Consider the following 15,184-nt stretch of genomic DNA (forward strand, 5'->3'; position numbering starts at 1 on the left):
ATAAGCTGTATGTGGATGTGTGTAAATATTCAAATGTAATCCTCTTTGTAATCATTACAATTTTCATAAGTAACTGTAATTTAATTACTCATTTTTTCTTAGTAACTGTAACTGATTACTGTTACATTTATTTTGTAATTAAATTACGTAACGCTGTTACATGTAACTAGTTACTTCCCAACACTGCTAAGCACTCAGTATTTCAAGGTGATTTATGGATAATGTAATTTAAAATGAACAGCCAGAAATATAGTTAATCAGTTTAAAACTGCGTGAACTTATGTAGTTGAAACACACATACTGTAGTCACGAATATAAAATTAATAGCATAGATTAGATTCGAGATCTGGTTACAGGTGACCCTGTGTGTGAACTGCTCAGACTCTTTGAAGCCACTGCTGGACAATGGGTGTATCACTCACTGATGGATCTGTTCACAGAAGACAGAAACAGGAAGTGGTATGGATCTCAGTCCGCTCTTCACGTCACACAGTCAAGTGTTTGGAAGCTTGTTTGCGGCTCTCAGGAAGCTGGTTTTCAGGAACAGGAGGAAATAACTCTGTGTGAGGAGACATTGACGCTTTTTCTCTGTTTCCGTAGTTTGGTGTTTCCATGGTCCAGAGTAAAAACACAGCACAACAGAACCATCTGAGGATATGGTTGTGTTCACCCTCGGTTATGAAGGAGACGAAAGAGAACTCGAGATGAAGACAGATGAAGTGTGTCTCGTTGTCTCACTTTAATCAGTCACTATAGGTGCTCTGTTAAGTTTTGGCTACAAATGTGAAAGGATGACAGCTGTTTAGAATGAAAATTAAATCCTCATTTTAGTTTGCTCTGTTTTTCAGGGTTATTACGGTTAACTAAAACATGAAATGAAAAAGCATGTATATTATTAACAATTGGATCAAGTGTGAACAGGAGTCATATGCTGCAAATCACTACTCATTTGTGAGCAATAATTAATTGTATTCCTTGCATTTTCAGTTCTTGAAATTTAATAATGTAATTTGAATAATTTTCATTAAACAAGTCAAGTAATTGAATTTTTTAGCTTATTCTGGTATTTCTTGACAGAAGTCAGTAGAGCTTTATTTGAGCTTCAGATGGAATATTCCTTTAAAATTAGCAGTGTTTATGCAGCAGTACAGTCTGGACTTCAGATGGGAACAGATGGGAACTGTATGTAACCCTATCTTTTAGAGCTGCATTTAGAGCTGAAATTGAATTACTTTATGGAATTACTGTTTTTTGTTTCTGAAGCTGCATCGACATGATCGGTATTGTGTGAAGCGCTGTGTAATGCGTGGCCTTTCTGTCAGTTAGACTGAGTGTGTGTTTGGTCCATCTGTCATCAGTCCGGTGTGTTTGTTCGGGACAGATGCACGTGAGTGTGTTTTGTTTGCTGTGCATCTCTGATGCTTACTGGAGTATGACGAATTATTACATTTACATTTAGTCATTTAACAGATGCTTTTATCCAAAGCAACTTACAAATAAGGACAATGGAAGCAAACAAAATCAACAAAAGAGCAATGATATAACCCAGCCTTGGATAGGCAACATTTCTGGAATAAAGTGAGGATGTGATACTTGTTGATTAAAGTAGCTTGTCAAATGTGTTTGAATCATTAACGTTACTGCATGTTAGGGATGGGTGATATCATATGACAATATCGTAGAGTCGTAGCGATGGTATAAATTGTGAATCGATGGAACTTTTTCTAAATCTTTTACATAGGACTTTCAGCTTTCTCTTTAGCTTTGTGCAGTTGAAGCCTTGTTTATACTTTCGCAATTCGCATGGCTCTACGGCATGAACCTGCTTACTGTGTGCGCTCCTGCAAGGCTTTTATGCTTGACGTGCTCTCCGTTGTATAATTCTGTGAAACGACAGAAGGCGACTCTGAGTAATTGTTCTCCAAACCACGAAAAAGCAGCGATGAGAGGAAGTAGTTTGCCGAATAATTTGTCAAACATCTCTTATACTGTCTAGTCAAACACTCGTCTCGTGAGAAGTTTGCCAGACCAGAACCCCAACCCCCCCAACCCCAACATTCATCCACGTGAGCCGCAACTATACAACCAGAGATGGGCATAAATACATGGAAATGTATTTAAAATAAATCTAGTTCTGGTCTGAACTAGTTGACGCATGAAAACAGCACCCTGATAAAGAGGTTGACTGGCTCAAAGTATTTTGAGTATTTTGAAAATACAAAAATACTCGTCTTAAATGTATTTAAATACAAATTACATTTGATTTTTTCCAAACCCTTTAAAATACAAAATAGTATTTTGTATTTCAAATGCGTATTTTAAATACATGTATCTGAAATACTGCCCATCCCTGGCTATACGTAGTCTCAAATAGCCTAATGCAGTACACATAGCAAGGTTTTCTTTTTAATTATTTAATAAATAAAGAAAACAAATAGAATACGAAAAGATTAGAAAAGCTAGTGTTATTGTTTTCTTTTTAAAGAAAACAAGCAGTAAACCAATAGAGTGCAAGCCTATAAGGGACTTTTAGAACTGAGCCCTGAGGCACCCCAGTAGATAGTATACTTTAAAGGACCTATCACCCCAGTCCAAGACACTTTAAAGGACCTATCTGATAGGTTAGACTCAAACCATTGAAGTGTGGTTCCTGAGATGCCCTTTGCCACTAGGGTTGATAGGAGGATCTGGTGATTAACCCTGTCAAAAGCAGCGGACAGATCAAGCAGGATTAGTACTGAAGATTTGGATTCTGCTCTTGCCAGTCTTAGAGCTTCAACAACTGAGAGCAAGGCCATCTTAGTTGAATGTCTACTTCTGAAGCCAGATTGGTTGCTGTCAAGGAGGTTGTTCTGTGTGAGAAATGTAGAGACTTGTTTGAACACAGCTCCTTCAAGTGTTTTTGCAATGAAAGGAAGAAGGGAAACTGGTCTGTAGTTCTCTAAAAGAGATGGGTTGAGGTTGGGTTTCTTAAGTAGTGGAGTTATACGTGCCTGTCTCAATGATGAGGGAAAAACACCAGTGTGGAGGGAAGTGTTGATGATGTGAATGAGTTAGGGCTGCACGATTATGACAAAAATCATAATTGTCGATTATTCCTTTGAAATTGTAATTGAGATTATTAATTACGATTATTACAATTTACATTGATTGATGTTTTAAGTAGCTTTATACCATGTTTAAAGCAACTTCATGCCATATTTGTATATAAAAATAAAAAAAACCAAGCTGAAAACACTCTTCCTGAAAAACTTTTATTGCTTTTCTACATTGGTTTGGTTTCTTTAAATAAAAAAGTGCAAATATGCAATAGTATGCATGGTATTATACTAAAACTAAAATTAAAACAATAGAAAAACTCAAGATAACCTGTAAAAAGAAAAAAACTGAGTTTGCCATATGAAGTATTTTGGCCTAGAACACAAGACATAAAAACACTTCAAGGTTTCAGGAATGAACAACATCAAGTTAGACTTTTAAAGATTTTTGGCTTGGAACACAAGCCTGTCCACACTTTCAGGCTTTAGGGATGCACGCAAACAATTCACAATGTTTCCTCCAGTGCTGAATACTCTTTCCGAGGGAGAGCTTGTGGCAGGAATGCACAAATACTTTTGTGCCAACTTGGATAGTGCTGGGAATTGTTTTGCATGTTCCTTCCACCAGACCAAAGGATCCTCCTCACTATCAACAGCAGCAGATAGAAAATAAGACTGTAGCTCTGCAGTAATGGCCATGTCTTGGAGATTGAGAGATGGCGATGCTGGCCTCTGGTCCTCATCTACTTTAAAGAAGCTGCCCAGTGTTTTTTTGGTCTTCTTTAGTGCTGGAGCATTTTGGTCATCTGCATCCTCTCTAACAGTCACCGATGGTTGAGGCTTTTAATTAAACAAAGGCAAAAATTTTGTTTAACTCATAAAATATAAAGTCATGTACTAGTATAGTAAGGACTATTTAGTAATTTTAAATTAATACTGTGAATGGCCCAAACAAAATATACATGGCACACACAACCTATGATAATTACCTTGACTGTAGTAGATATTGATGCCATTTCAGCTCTCAAACGAGTCTTGACAGCTTCAACTCTGTTCTCATTGACGTACTTGAGCTTGAATCTGGGATCAATTGCAGAAGCCATGTCAAGCAATTCTTGAGTCAGTGGATCATCATACTTATTATTCAGGTAGTCCAGGATCTTTTTCTTGATGCATTTTGACAGTTCTGTTTCTCCCTCTTTCTCTGCCAAGATTTTATTGTTGAACAAATGAAGAACAGGCTTCACATATGACACACTTACATATTGCTCTCCTGAAAGAGCATCCGTGAATTCAGCAAGTGGAGAAAGGGAGTTGTTGACCGCTTCAAGGACCTCTACATCCTGCCATGTGGGGACAAGGTGTCTGGCTTTTCTGTCCGCGGAGAGAACAAAAGAAATGGCACTCTGTTGTTCCAATACCCTGGCGATCATTGCTTGTTTTGAGCCCCATCTTGTCGGACACTCAGTCCGACAAGCACCCTACCACCTTTTTGCAGACATTTAGTGCACAGTCAATCCGTCCATCTTTCAAAGAATGTTCTAAACACACACACACACACACACACACACACACACAAACAGTTTACTAATGCTATACATTTTAATTACAATTAAACAGACACAATTTCAAAATTACAGTAACAGTACAATTTATATTAGTATAGTTGTAAACACATTATAGTTACAGTTTATATAGTTCACTTATATAATATTTATAACATTATATTAATACAGTGTGTATATATATATATATATATATATATATATATATATACTGTATTAATATAATGTTATAAATATAGATAAGTGAACTATAACAATAGCATATATACAGTCTTGTTCAAAATAATAGCAGTACAATGTGACTAACCAGAATAATCAAGGTTTTTCGTATATTTTTTTATTGCTACGTGGCAAACAAGTTACCAGTAGGTTCAGTAGATTCTCAGAAAACAAATGAGACCCAGCATTCATGATATGCACGCTCTTAAGGCTGTGCAATTGGGCAATTAGTTGAATTAGTTGAAAGGTGTGTGTTCAAAAAAATAGCAGTGTGGCATTCAATCACTGAGGTCATCAATTTTGTGAAGAAACAGGTGTGAATCAGGTGGACCCTATTTAAGGATGAAGCCAACACTTGTTGAACATGCATTTGAAAGCTGAGGAAAATGGGTCGTTCAAGACATTGTTCAGAAGAACAGCGTACTTTGATTAAAAAGTTGATTGGAGAGGGGAAAACCTATAAAGAGGTGCAAAAAATGATAGGCTGTTCAGCTAAAATGATCTCCAATGCCTTAAAATGGAGAGCAAAACCAGAGAGACGTGGAAGAAAACGGAAGACAACCATCAAAATGGATAGAAGAATAACCAGAATGGCAAAGGCTCAGCCAATGATCACCTCCAGGATGATCAAAGACAGTCTGGAGTTACCTGTAAGTACTGTGACAGTTAGAAGACGTCTGTGTGAAGCTAATCTATTTTCAAGAATCCCCCGCAAAGTCCCTCTGTTAAAAAAAAGGCATGTGCAGAAGAGGTTACAATTTGCCAAAGAACACATCAACTGGCCTAAAGAGAAATGGAGGAACATTTTGTGGACTGATGAGAGTAAAATTGTTCTTTTTGGGTCCAAGGGCCACAGGCAGTTTGTGAGACGACCCCCAAACTCTGAATTCAAGCCACAGTACACAGTGAAGACAGTGAAGCATGGAGGTGCAAGCATCATGATATGGGCATGTTTCTCCTACTATGGTGTTGGGCCTATTTATCGCATACCAGGGATCATGGATCAGTTTGCATATGTTAAAATACTTGAAGAGGTCATGTTGCCCTATGCTGAAGAGGACATGCCCTTGAAATGGTTGTTTCAACAAGACAATGACCCAAAACACACTAGTAAACGGCAAAGTCTTGGTTCCAAACCAACAAAATTAATGTTATGGAGTGGCCAGCCCAATCTCCAGACCTTAATCCAATTGAGAACTTGTGGGGTGATATCAAAAATGCTGTTTCTGAAGCAAAACCAAGAAATGTGAATGAATTGTGGAATGTTGTTAAAGAATCATGGAGTGGAATAACAGCTGAGAGGTGCCACAAGTTGGTTGACTCCATGCCACACAGATGTCAAGCAGTTTTAAAAAACTGTGGTCATACAACTAAATATTAGTTTAGTGATTCACAGGATTGCTAAATCCCAGAAAAAAAAATAGTTTTGAGTTTGTACAGTCAAAGGTAGACACTGCTATTTTTTTGAACACACCCCTTTCAACTAATTGCCCAATTGCACAGCCTTAAGAGCGTGCATATCATGAATGCTGGGTCTCATTTGTTTTCTGACAATCTACTGAACCTACTGGTAACTTGTTTGCCACGTAGCAATAAAAAATATACTAAAAACCTTGATTATTCTGGTTAGTCACATTGTGCTGTTATTTTGAACAAGACTGTATATATATATATATATATATATATATATATATATATATATATAAAACACTGAAGTTGTTACATGCTAAACTGTTCAATCACTGAATGCATTATAATCCAGGAATGAATAAAAAAAAACCTGGTCTACATATTATTAGCCAAGTACATATGATATTGCAATGAAATAAATATGGAATTATGTGTACATTTTTAGCTAAATGAATATTAATAGCAGGCTACTACTCACCAATTGCTAGGTGCAGCCTGTGTCCAAAACACTGAAGTCTGCTCCACTTATTGATGGCAATAGCGTTCACTATATTTGCTGCGTTGTCTGTTGTGACACAGACTTGTTGCTCCTCCTTTAAATCCCAGGCACCCAGCATCTCTTTCAATCCTTGAGCAATCGCATCCCCGGTATGATCTTGCGGAAAATAGGACGTTTGCAAGCATCTGGTTTTGAGTTGAAACTCGTCATCAATGTAATGAACCGTAAGGCTCATATATGGTTCCATAGTTCTACTCGACCATAAATCAGTCGTGGTGGAATAGAACTCAATTTTCTGAAGATCTGATTCAATGCTTTCCCGGCATTTTGAATAAAGCGAAGGCAGCGCAACTTGAGAAAAATAATTGCGGGAGGGGATGACGTATCTCTTGTCCAGTGTGTTTATGAGTTTTTTAAACCCCGCGCTGCAAACTGTATTAATCGGCACCATGTCTTTTGCAATGAAATGCGCGATCGCTTCAGTTATCTCGATCTGCTTTTGGGAACCTGCCGGGTACGGAGTAGCATTAAAGAAAGATTTCGTGATGGGTGTCTGTGTTGCAGTTCTCGCATCACTTGGCGCTTTTTTTTTTACGCTGAGACACTCCTCGTATTGCACTCTGTGGTTGAATTTTAAATGGTTGTATAAATTTGTGGTGTTGCTTGATGGTGCAGAAACAGTTGATCGACACAATTTACACAGTATAACACGCTGATCGACATCATCCCTGGTGAATCCGAAATAATTCCACACCACTGATGTTGCTTTTCTTTTCGGTTCTAATTGTGGATGAGCACTTTGCACGTTGTCGGAATCGGATGTTGCTCTATCAGCAGACATGATGAAATTAACATGACATGAGACGTATCAGTGGATAATGTCGTTGATAATGACATGCCTACAGACTATTATTAAAAGTGGTGATTCGCCACTCACAACCTGACATTATCTAAACACGCCTCTTAAGCGCGCAGATATATATATATATATATATTTTTTGTGTGTAATCGCGGCTTTGGACGATTACATAAACGTGGCTTCTGTAATCGTGATCGCGATTAGAAATTCGATTAATTGTGCAGCCCTAGAGTGAGTGCAGGTACAACTTCAGGAGAAATGGCTTGAAGGAGATGAGATGGAATTGGATCAAGGGGGCAAGTTGTAGGGTGATTAGAAAGGATGAGTTTTGACACTTCTGCCTCATAGAGTGAAGAGAAGGATGTAAATGAGTGTAAGTTTGCTGGTGATATGAGCTTGACTGATTGTGGTGTGGAAAATTGTGCACTGATGTTTTACATTTTAAAGAAAAATCAGGCAAAGTCGTCAGCTTTTATAGATGAAGCAGGAGGGGGAGGAGGAGGACAAAGGAGACAAGAAAATGTTTTAAAAAGCATGCGAGAGGTAGACAAATTTTTTTAGTGGTAGTATGTTATGGTAGTATGTCCTTTTAGCAGTGGGGACATTAGCAGAGAAGGAAAATAGGAGTGACTGATACACAATAAGATCCAAGGGGAAGAAGGGGTGTTACGGGCTGGCCTGGAAGATAAGGGGCAAACAGTGTCTAAACAAGATGTAAGAGTGGAGCAGAAAGTGGGAAGGAAGTGAAGATGAAACCATTGCAGATAGCCGTGAAAGTGTACGTGGGTTACGTCGAAAGATGACCTGTGGAGGGGTAAGTGATGTGTCAGGGATCATGTTGAGGTTAAGAGTGAGGAGGAAGTGATCCGACGTGTGCAGTGGAGTAACCAGAACATGATCAGTAGAGCAGTGTCTTTCTTTCTTTCTATTCTAGTCTTCAATATGATTTCTGAAACTAATATATTCATTCAAATACAGGCCATGATGAAGCTGCACCACACCTTGTCTAACAGTGATGCCACACATTGCTGGATCTTGCCTTATTATAAAATTATTCGAATTTATTTCATAAAAAAGATTTTTCATACACAGACTCAGATTCAGGGCAGTTTTGGTGAAATAAAATAGAATAAATAGGAAATCATGAGTATAATATGTGGTGTTCATTAAGGAAGTTGGATGGACGTATGTGTGTGTGTGTGCTTGTGTTTCTGTCGGAGAGAGAGTGTCGCTCCATAACCAAGATCATCACATGATAGCTTTGACTTCCCATGTGAAACTGCAGCATCAAGGACAGTAATGTATGTTAGAGGCTCACGAGTAAAACACATTAGTGTTTGAGTGACACTTGTCATCCAATGCATGCTAAAACATTTCAAAGTTCATTTAAAGTTGCGGTAGGGAACTTTTGACGCCCTAGCGGTTAATAAACAGAACTGCTCGCGTCTTGCGGAAGAACATCGTAGCCGGAACTACTTCTCTCTGTTAATGTCTATGAAGAATCACAAAGGTACTGGGTTACTCCGCCGCGGTATCCCCGAAGCAATCTAAAATAGTCCGAATATAAACATTTATTATAGGTGCACCCTAGTGATTCAGGACAAGCCAAAAACACGGTTTGGAAAATGGATTCATGGTGTACTCGCTTATTATATACATTTTTCTACATTTTGAACACAAACAAAGTTACGGACCGCAGCTCTGATTGGTTGTTTCTTACCGGGAGCGATGGAGTTTCTGCAAATGGCAATAGGACACTGGGAGGAGCCAGAGGAGCTTGATTTATACACAGATTATCTGTCTCATATTCTACTGTCTGGACATAATGACAGGTTTAACAAATATGTAATAAATATATATTTACAAAAGTTACCTACTGCAGCTTTAAGTAACTTTTGTGCAACAGCTTTCTCTCCCCTTGATGTTTAATGTAACATTTCTGTCCTGAAGTAAAACTGGTGCATGTCATGCCACAGAGATATAATAGAAGCCAGTGTGTTAGATTAATGTTTTTGTTTGTATCTGTGTGTAGTGTCTTTCTCTCTGTGCTTCTGTGATAAGAATTAACATGCAGTATCCTGTAAAGACTGCTGAATTACAGTAACACAGTATGGATCATTTTACAGTAAATCACAGTAGGGTTAGATACATCACTAAATAGCTATTTTGGAAATAATAACAAAAAAGCAACTGAACAACATTAATTTGGAAAACAGTGTGTCAATAATGCAAAATGATAGTTAAAGGCAGTTCATCATTGAATTCAGTGATGTCATCTCTGTTCAGTTTAAATAGTGTCTGTGCATTTATTTGCAATCAACTCAACGATATCGCTGTAGATGAAGTGACCCCAACTAAGCCAACGCAAATTTTGTATGATCTATTGAATGAATTGCTTTACAAATTAAACATCAAAATTTCATCCTATTTGATTTTCTTGTTTTATTTGGATTGATGGACACTGATGCACTCCTGTCATTTGACTCAATCTAGCCTGTGTCATATTTAAATATTTCTAAAGGAAGTTTCATTTACTCAGACTGCTGGCTTCATATAAAATAAACTCTCTCTGTGTGTGTATGCAGCATGGGTCGGCTCTCTCTCGATGGGCATGATCTTCTTCTGCTCACCAATCGTCAGTGTGTTCACCGATCTGCTCGGCTGCCGGATTACAGCAGTTGGAGGGGCAGCGGTGGCATGTGTGGGACTTCTGGCCAGTTCCTTTGTCACGTAAGTGCATTATATTCACCTCAGGTTTTAACGTTTTTTTACATTTATTTTTTATTGCTAAGCAGATCAATTTAAGCTTTTATTACATATAATTAGAATTGGATTGTAAGTGACCATCCTTCATTGCTAAATGTGCTTACTAGTGCTTAGCCAGTGGACTATAAACAGGATGGAAAGATTTCTGTTTTTATACCCTACTATCCTTCTTGTATGATATTATGTTCACTGTGAAAAGAGAGCAATGGATTAATCTATAAGCAATGGACGGTGTATTGATTATCCACTGGCTGATCAATAGAAATCTTCCTGAACACCTGACAATAAAATGTTTTTATTCTGATTATCATGATTTGAAAGACTGTGCGGATGATCTTGCAGATGTCTTCTCATCATACCCAGTGCTTTGAGACCCAGAGTTCAATTAAATCAGCTGAACTGAAACATAAAACATTGTACTCTTTTGGTCTGACACTGAGGTTCCACAAGGCTCTGTACTTGGGTCTCTTCTCTTCTCTTCTCTTCTCTTCTCTTCTCTTCTCTTCTCTTCTCTTCTCTTCTCTTCTCTTCTCTTCTCTTCTCTTCTCTTCTCTTTTTATGCCACTAGCATGAGCAGAACTAACTAAAAATATATATATTTCCATCTGGCTTTGGTCAGAGAAACAGATTAATGTTTTGAAAGCGTCACATACCGTATTTTCCGGACTATAAGTCGCACTTTTTTTTCATAGTTTGGCTGGTCCTGCGACTTATAGTCAGGTGCGACTTATTTATCAAAATGTATTTGACATGAACCGAGAGAAAACATTACCGTCTACAGCCGTGAGAGGGCGCTCTATGCTGCTCAGTTCTCCTGTAGTCTACACTGAACACACAGAGCGCCCTCTCGCGGCTGGAGACGGTAATGTTTTCTCTTGGTTCTTGGTTCTAAATAAATGCGACTTATAGTCCAGTGCGACTTATATATGTTTTTTTCCTCATCATGACGTATTGTTGGACTGTTGCGACTTATACTCAGGTGCGACTTATAGTCCAAAAAATACGGTAGTTAAAATTGTTAATTACTTAGGAGAATCAACCTAGTAATTACTTACCTACAGTGAACATTAAACTGAGAGATGGTGAATATTTCCGAGAGCACAAACATTCACTGGCAAAATTTCACAATTGTGCTTTGAATTACATTAAAGGGTTACTCCACCCCAAAATGAAAATGTCGTCACTAATCACTTGCCCCCATGTTGTTCCTTACCCCTAAAAGCTTAGTTCGTGTTTGATTTAAGATATTTTTGATGAAAACCTGGAGGCTTGTGACTGTTCCATAGACTGCTAAGTAAATAAGTGTCCAGGTCCAAAAAAGTATGAAAAGCATCATCAAAATAGTCCATCTGCCATCAGTGGTTCAACTGTAATGTTATGAAGTGATAAGAATACTGTTTTATCTTAAATTGTGTTCTGAACATGAACAAAGCTTTTACGGGTTAGGAACAACATGAGGGTAAGTGATTAATGACAACATTTTCATTTTGGGGTGGAGTATCTTTAATAGCAGAATAACTAGTAACATTATAGTAATAGTAGCATTCTTAATGATAAAACTTAAAGATTTAAAATGTGGCTTTGAAGCTAATGTGGTCTTATCGTAATTCTCTGCAGGTCTCTCGGGCCAATGTACTTCACCTATGGTATCGTCTTTGCATGTGGCTGCAGCTTTGCATATCAGCCAAGTCTGGTGATCCTGGGTCACTATTTCAAGCGGAGGCTGGGCCTGGTGAATGGCATTGTGACAGCGGGCAGCAGCGTGTTCACCATCACGCTCCCATACATCCTGACCGGTCTGCTGAAGCGTGTCGGACTTGCCTACACGCTGCGTTTTCTGAGCATCTTCATGTTCGTGCTCATGCTGGCAGGACTCACCTACAAACCCCTGCTGCCCAAACCTGTAAGCAGCAGCAAGTCGGGCAGCCGCTGTGCCTCGCTGAAGAGGGTGTTTAACGTGCACATCTGGAGGTCTCTGGGATACCGCATATGGGCCTTCGGGATCCCTGCAGCGCTGTACGGATACTATGTGCCTTATGTTCATCTGGTGAGTGTGCTTAGTTTTTGTGTTCTGCCTTAGACTTCACGATGATTCAAGAACTTCCTCCCAGAAATATTACAGATAGTTTACCCAAATGTGAGCACTCTTTACCATCTCTCACACTGTTCCAAACAAGGAATAATTATTAATATAAATTAGCTGATAATGTGCTCACCCCTCGGGCTATCCATGATCTAGATGAGTTGGTTTCTTCATCAGGTTTGTAGAAATGTATCATTGCATCAGTGTCTCAGCAGTGGATGCTCTGCAGTGAATGGGTGCCGTCAGAATGAGAGTCCAAACAGCTGATAAAAACATCACAATAATCCACAAGTAATCCACAGCTCTCCAGTCCCTCAGTTCACATGTGGAGAAGACACGATGAAACACATCCAGCATTAAGATGTTTTTAACTTCAAACTATAGCTTCCAGCTAAGATATGAGTCAATCTATAACATCACTTCCATCTTTATGTTAGATAGCACTACAACAACTTGTTGTTCTTAACAATTTGAATTGGATCTTTGCTCTGATATACAGTCTGGACGAGCTGATGATAGTTAGGAAAAGTCAAAGTCGGTTTGTTTTATTTGACATATTTCACAGAAAGGCATTCTCACAAGATCAGGCATGTTTTTTAAGGTTGTAGGTTTGAGATGTTCAGATGCTCAGCCTTTATTTTCTTCTGCAGAGCACAACAGGATATATTGTGTGTAAAATACTTAAGATTGCACTGACAGGGACTGGAGCTGGCAAGATCATCATAGCAGCATTTCACATGGATGTATTTTCAAGTTAAATGATGATTTGTGTGAGGAACAGACACACATATACGTATGTTTTCTCTAATAAAGGTCGAGGTTGATTGGGAAGTATCTGAACCTTGCTTAGATGGCCCACGAGAGCCACGTCAGCAGAGTATCAGTGTGGTTCCTGCATCTGTACGCTGGACTCCTGCATGGAGGGATGTTGATGCTGTGAGCATGACCGAAATTAAAGGTCAATTTGAAAAAACAAAAGCATGTCCCCCAGGGTTAGAGGGCACCTGGCCTCGCAGGGTTTGGATGCTGTTGTGAAGTCCTCACAGCGATCTCCATTCACTTCAGATCAACAGCAGGTTTAACACCCAGAAGTGTTTTCTTCACGTACTTCATGTTTACATAGTTTCTAGTAGTCGTGGCTGTTAGCATGCAAGCGTTGATATATCAGTCTGAGGTGCTCGTGTGTGATTGACTAAAGCTCAAATCTGGCACACATCTTTTCCTGATCATTTTTATAAGAGCAAAAAGGACAAGAAACGTTGTTGGAATCTTTCAACCACAAGGTGGTTTGTTGGCTTTCTGTTCCCTTGTGTAAAAAAGCACACTTTAGCTAACTTTAGAAAAAGACAACTTACTATGGAAATATATATTTTAAAAAGATGACTGAATGTGATGTTTTCAGACACCTAATTGCATGTTATTTACATTCAGTATGATTTTTGTTTTCATTGTAGTACTGAGACCGCCCTTGGCTTATTGGTAGCAGCTGGATCAGGACTTGTATCTATATTAATTATTCTTGATTTAACGGCGACCTTCAATACTATTTCGCATAAATTCTTATTAGATAGATTGCAATCTACAGGAATTGTTGGTGCTTCATTCCTCAAAACTAGAGGTGCTCCGATCACGATCGGCCGATCGTTATGCGCATCTGGTCAGTAAAGCCGGTTCTCTAATCAGCGGTTAATTCCATCAGGTGTGTGATTTCACATCGAGCAGCTGTTACTACACAGAGCCGCTGTTAACTGAGAAGATGCGCAAATCCACTTCATTTTCAGCGTTGTATGTATTAAATGTATTAAAATGTAAACAATATGATTGACACGCTAACTCCAGAACAATCTGTGTATTTTAAATGTAAAACATAGAGCCTGAAAGACATTACATTTACACTCATTAGACATTGATAATTAATGTGGTTGTGAAGCCATTGGAATGGTTTGGATTTCTGCATTTGTGGGTTGTAAACTGTTCATTAAAGTCATAAGTATAGACTAAATGTGTGTAAGCTAGTTACACACAAACAATTATAATATTTAAAGTGGCCCATGAACGACTCATGAAACTCAGCACAAAAGAAAATTCATTTACGTTTTCCACACTGTGCACTGTGAATGTTTGATTGGATGTGTTCAATGAAAGAAAAGATTATAATTGTGTGTCGTTGGCATAAGCACATTTTGTTTGCCTATACTTGTGACTGATGAAAATCAGATGACATTTTTTGACTAATTAATGTAAAAAACCAACCAATTCCAATGGGTTCACCTACTCTCTCTTAAACCGTCATCTGTGTCAGCCGGTGCTATGCATTCAAAACATTCAATTCCTACTGTGAAATAAAGACGAGCGAGTCAGCAAGAGAGATTTTCAGACTTTAAATGCCTTAAACATAAGTTTGGTGATAAAATCTGTGTTTAAGATGTAAAGATTCATGCGTGGGTTATTTTGTTGCAGGAGTTAAAAGTGTATTTTCTGTAAGCTCCTCGTGTCCAGCACAGGTCAGAATGAACTCAGGTTGTGCATTGCTGCTGATGTTTAGACTGCCAGGCATTATGTTCTTCATTTTTTACACAGTGAAACTGTGTGTGTGTGTGTGTGTGTGTGTGTGTGTGGTGTGGGCCGCTCCTCTCCCAGCCCTTAGATTGGTGTGTTTTGGGAGGAGGAACCCGAACGCCCAGGATCCCGTCTACATCTGCTCCTGTGTATTTTATGGTTCATGTCCTCTTCTAATTGCACATC

At 38.6% G+C, this 15,184-nt stretch overlaps 2 protein-coding genes across 4 annotated transcripts in view; one reads left to right on the forward strand and one right to left on the reverse strand.

Moving 5' to 3' along the window:
• LOC113037712 (monocarboxylate transporter 10) overlaps positions 1 to 15,184 on the forward strand; it is a 47,948-nt gene that overhangs the window by 19,597 nt on the left and 13,167 nt on the right. For both annotated transcript variants that reach the window (XM_026195053.1, XM_026195052.1), the window contains exons 2-3: positions 10,176 to 10,320; positions 11,974 to 12,403. In XM_026195053.1, the coding sequence (XP_026050838.1) occupies positions 10,176 to 10,320; positions 11,974 to 12,403 (575 nt within the window). The remainder of the gene's footprint in view (positions 1 to 10,175; positions 10,321 to 11,973; positions 12,404 to 15,184) is intronic.
• On the reverse strand, positions 3,710 to 7,654 carry LOC113037713 (zinc finger BED domain-containing protein 1-like). Of its 2 annotated transcripts, XM_026195056.1 has the most exons (4): positions 6,711 to 7,654; positions 4,301 to 4,579; positions 4,028 to 4,118; positions 3,710 to 3,878 (listed from the first exon to the last, which is right to left on the reverse strand). In XM_026195056.1, the coding sequence occupies exons 1-2, from the start codon at positions 7,570 to 7,572 to the stop codon at positions 4,503 to 4,505; spliced, it is 939 nt and encodes a 312-aa protein (XP_026050841.1). In that variant the 5' UTR covers positions 7,573 to 7,654; the 3' UTR covers positions 3,710 to 3,878; positions 4,028 to 4,118; positions 4,301 to 4,502. The 2 variants fall into 2 exon arrangements, with proteins under 2 accessions (XP_026050841.1, XP_026050839.1); XM_026195054.1 differs by having other exon boundaries at positions 4,028 to 4,579.

Source organism: Carassius auratus, chromosome 20 (genome assembly GCF_003368295.1).
Source record: "Carassius auratus strain Wakin chromosome 20, ASM336829v1, whole genome shotgun sequence".
Classification (NCBI taxonomy): Eukaryota; Metazoa; Chordata; class Actinopteri; order Cypriniformes; family Cyprinidae; genus Carassius; species Carassius auratus.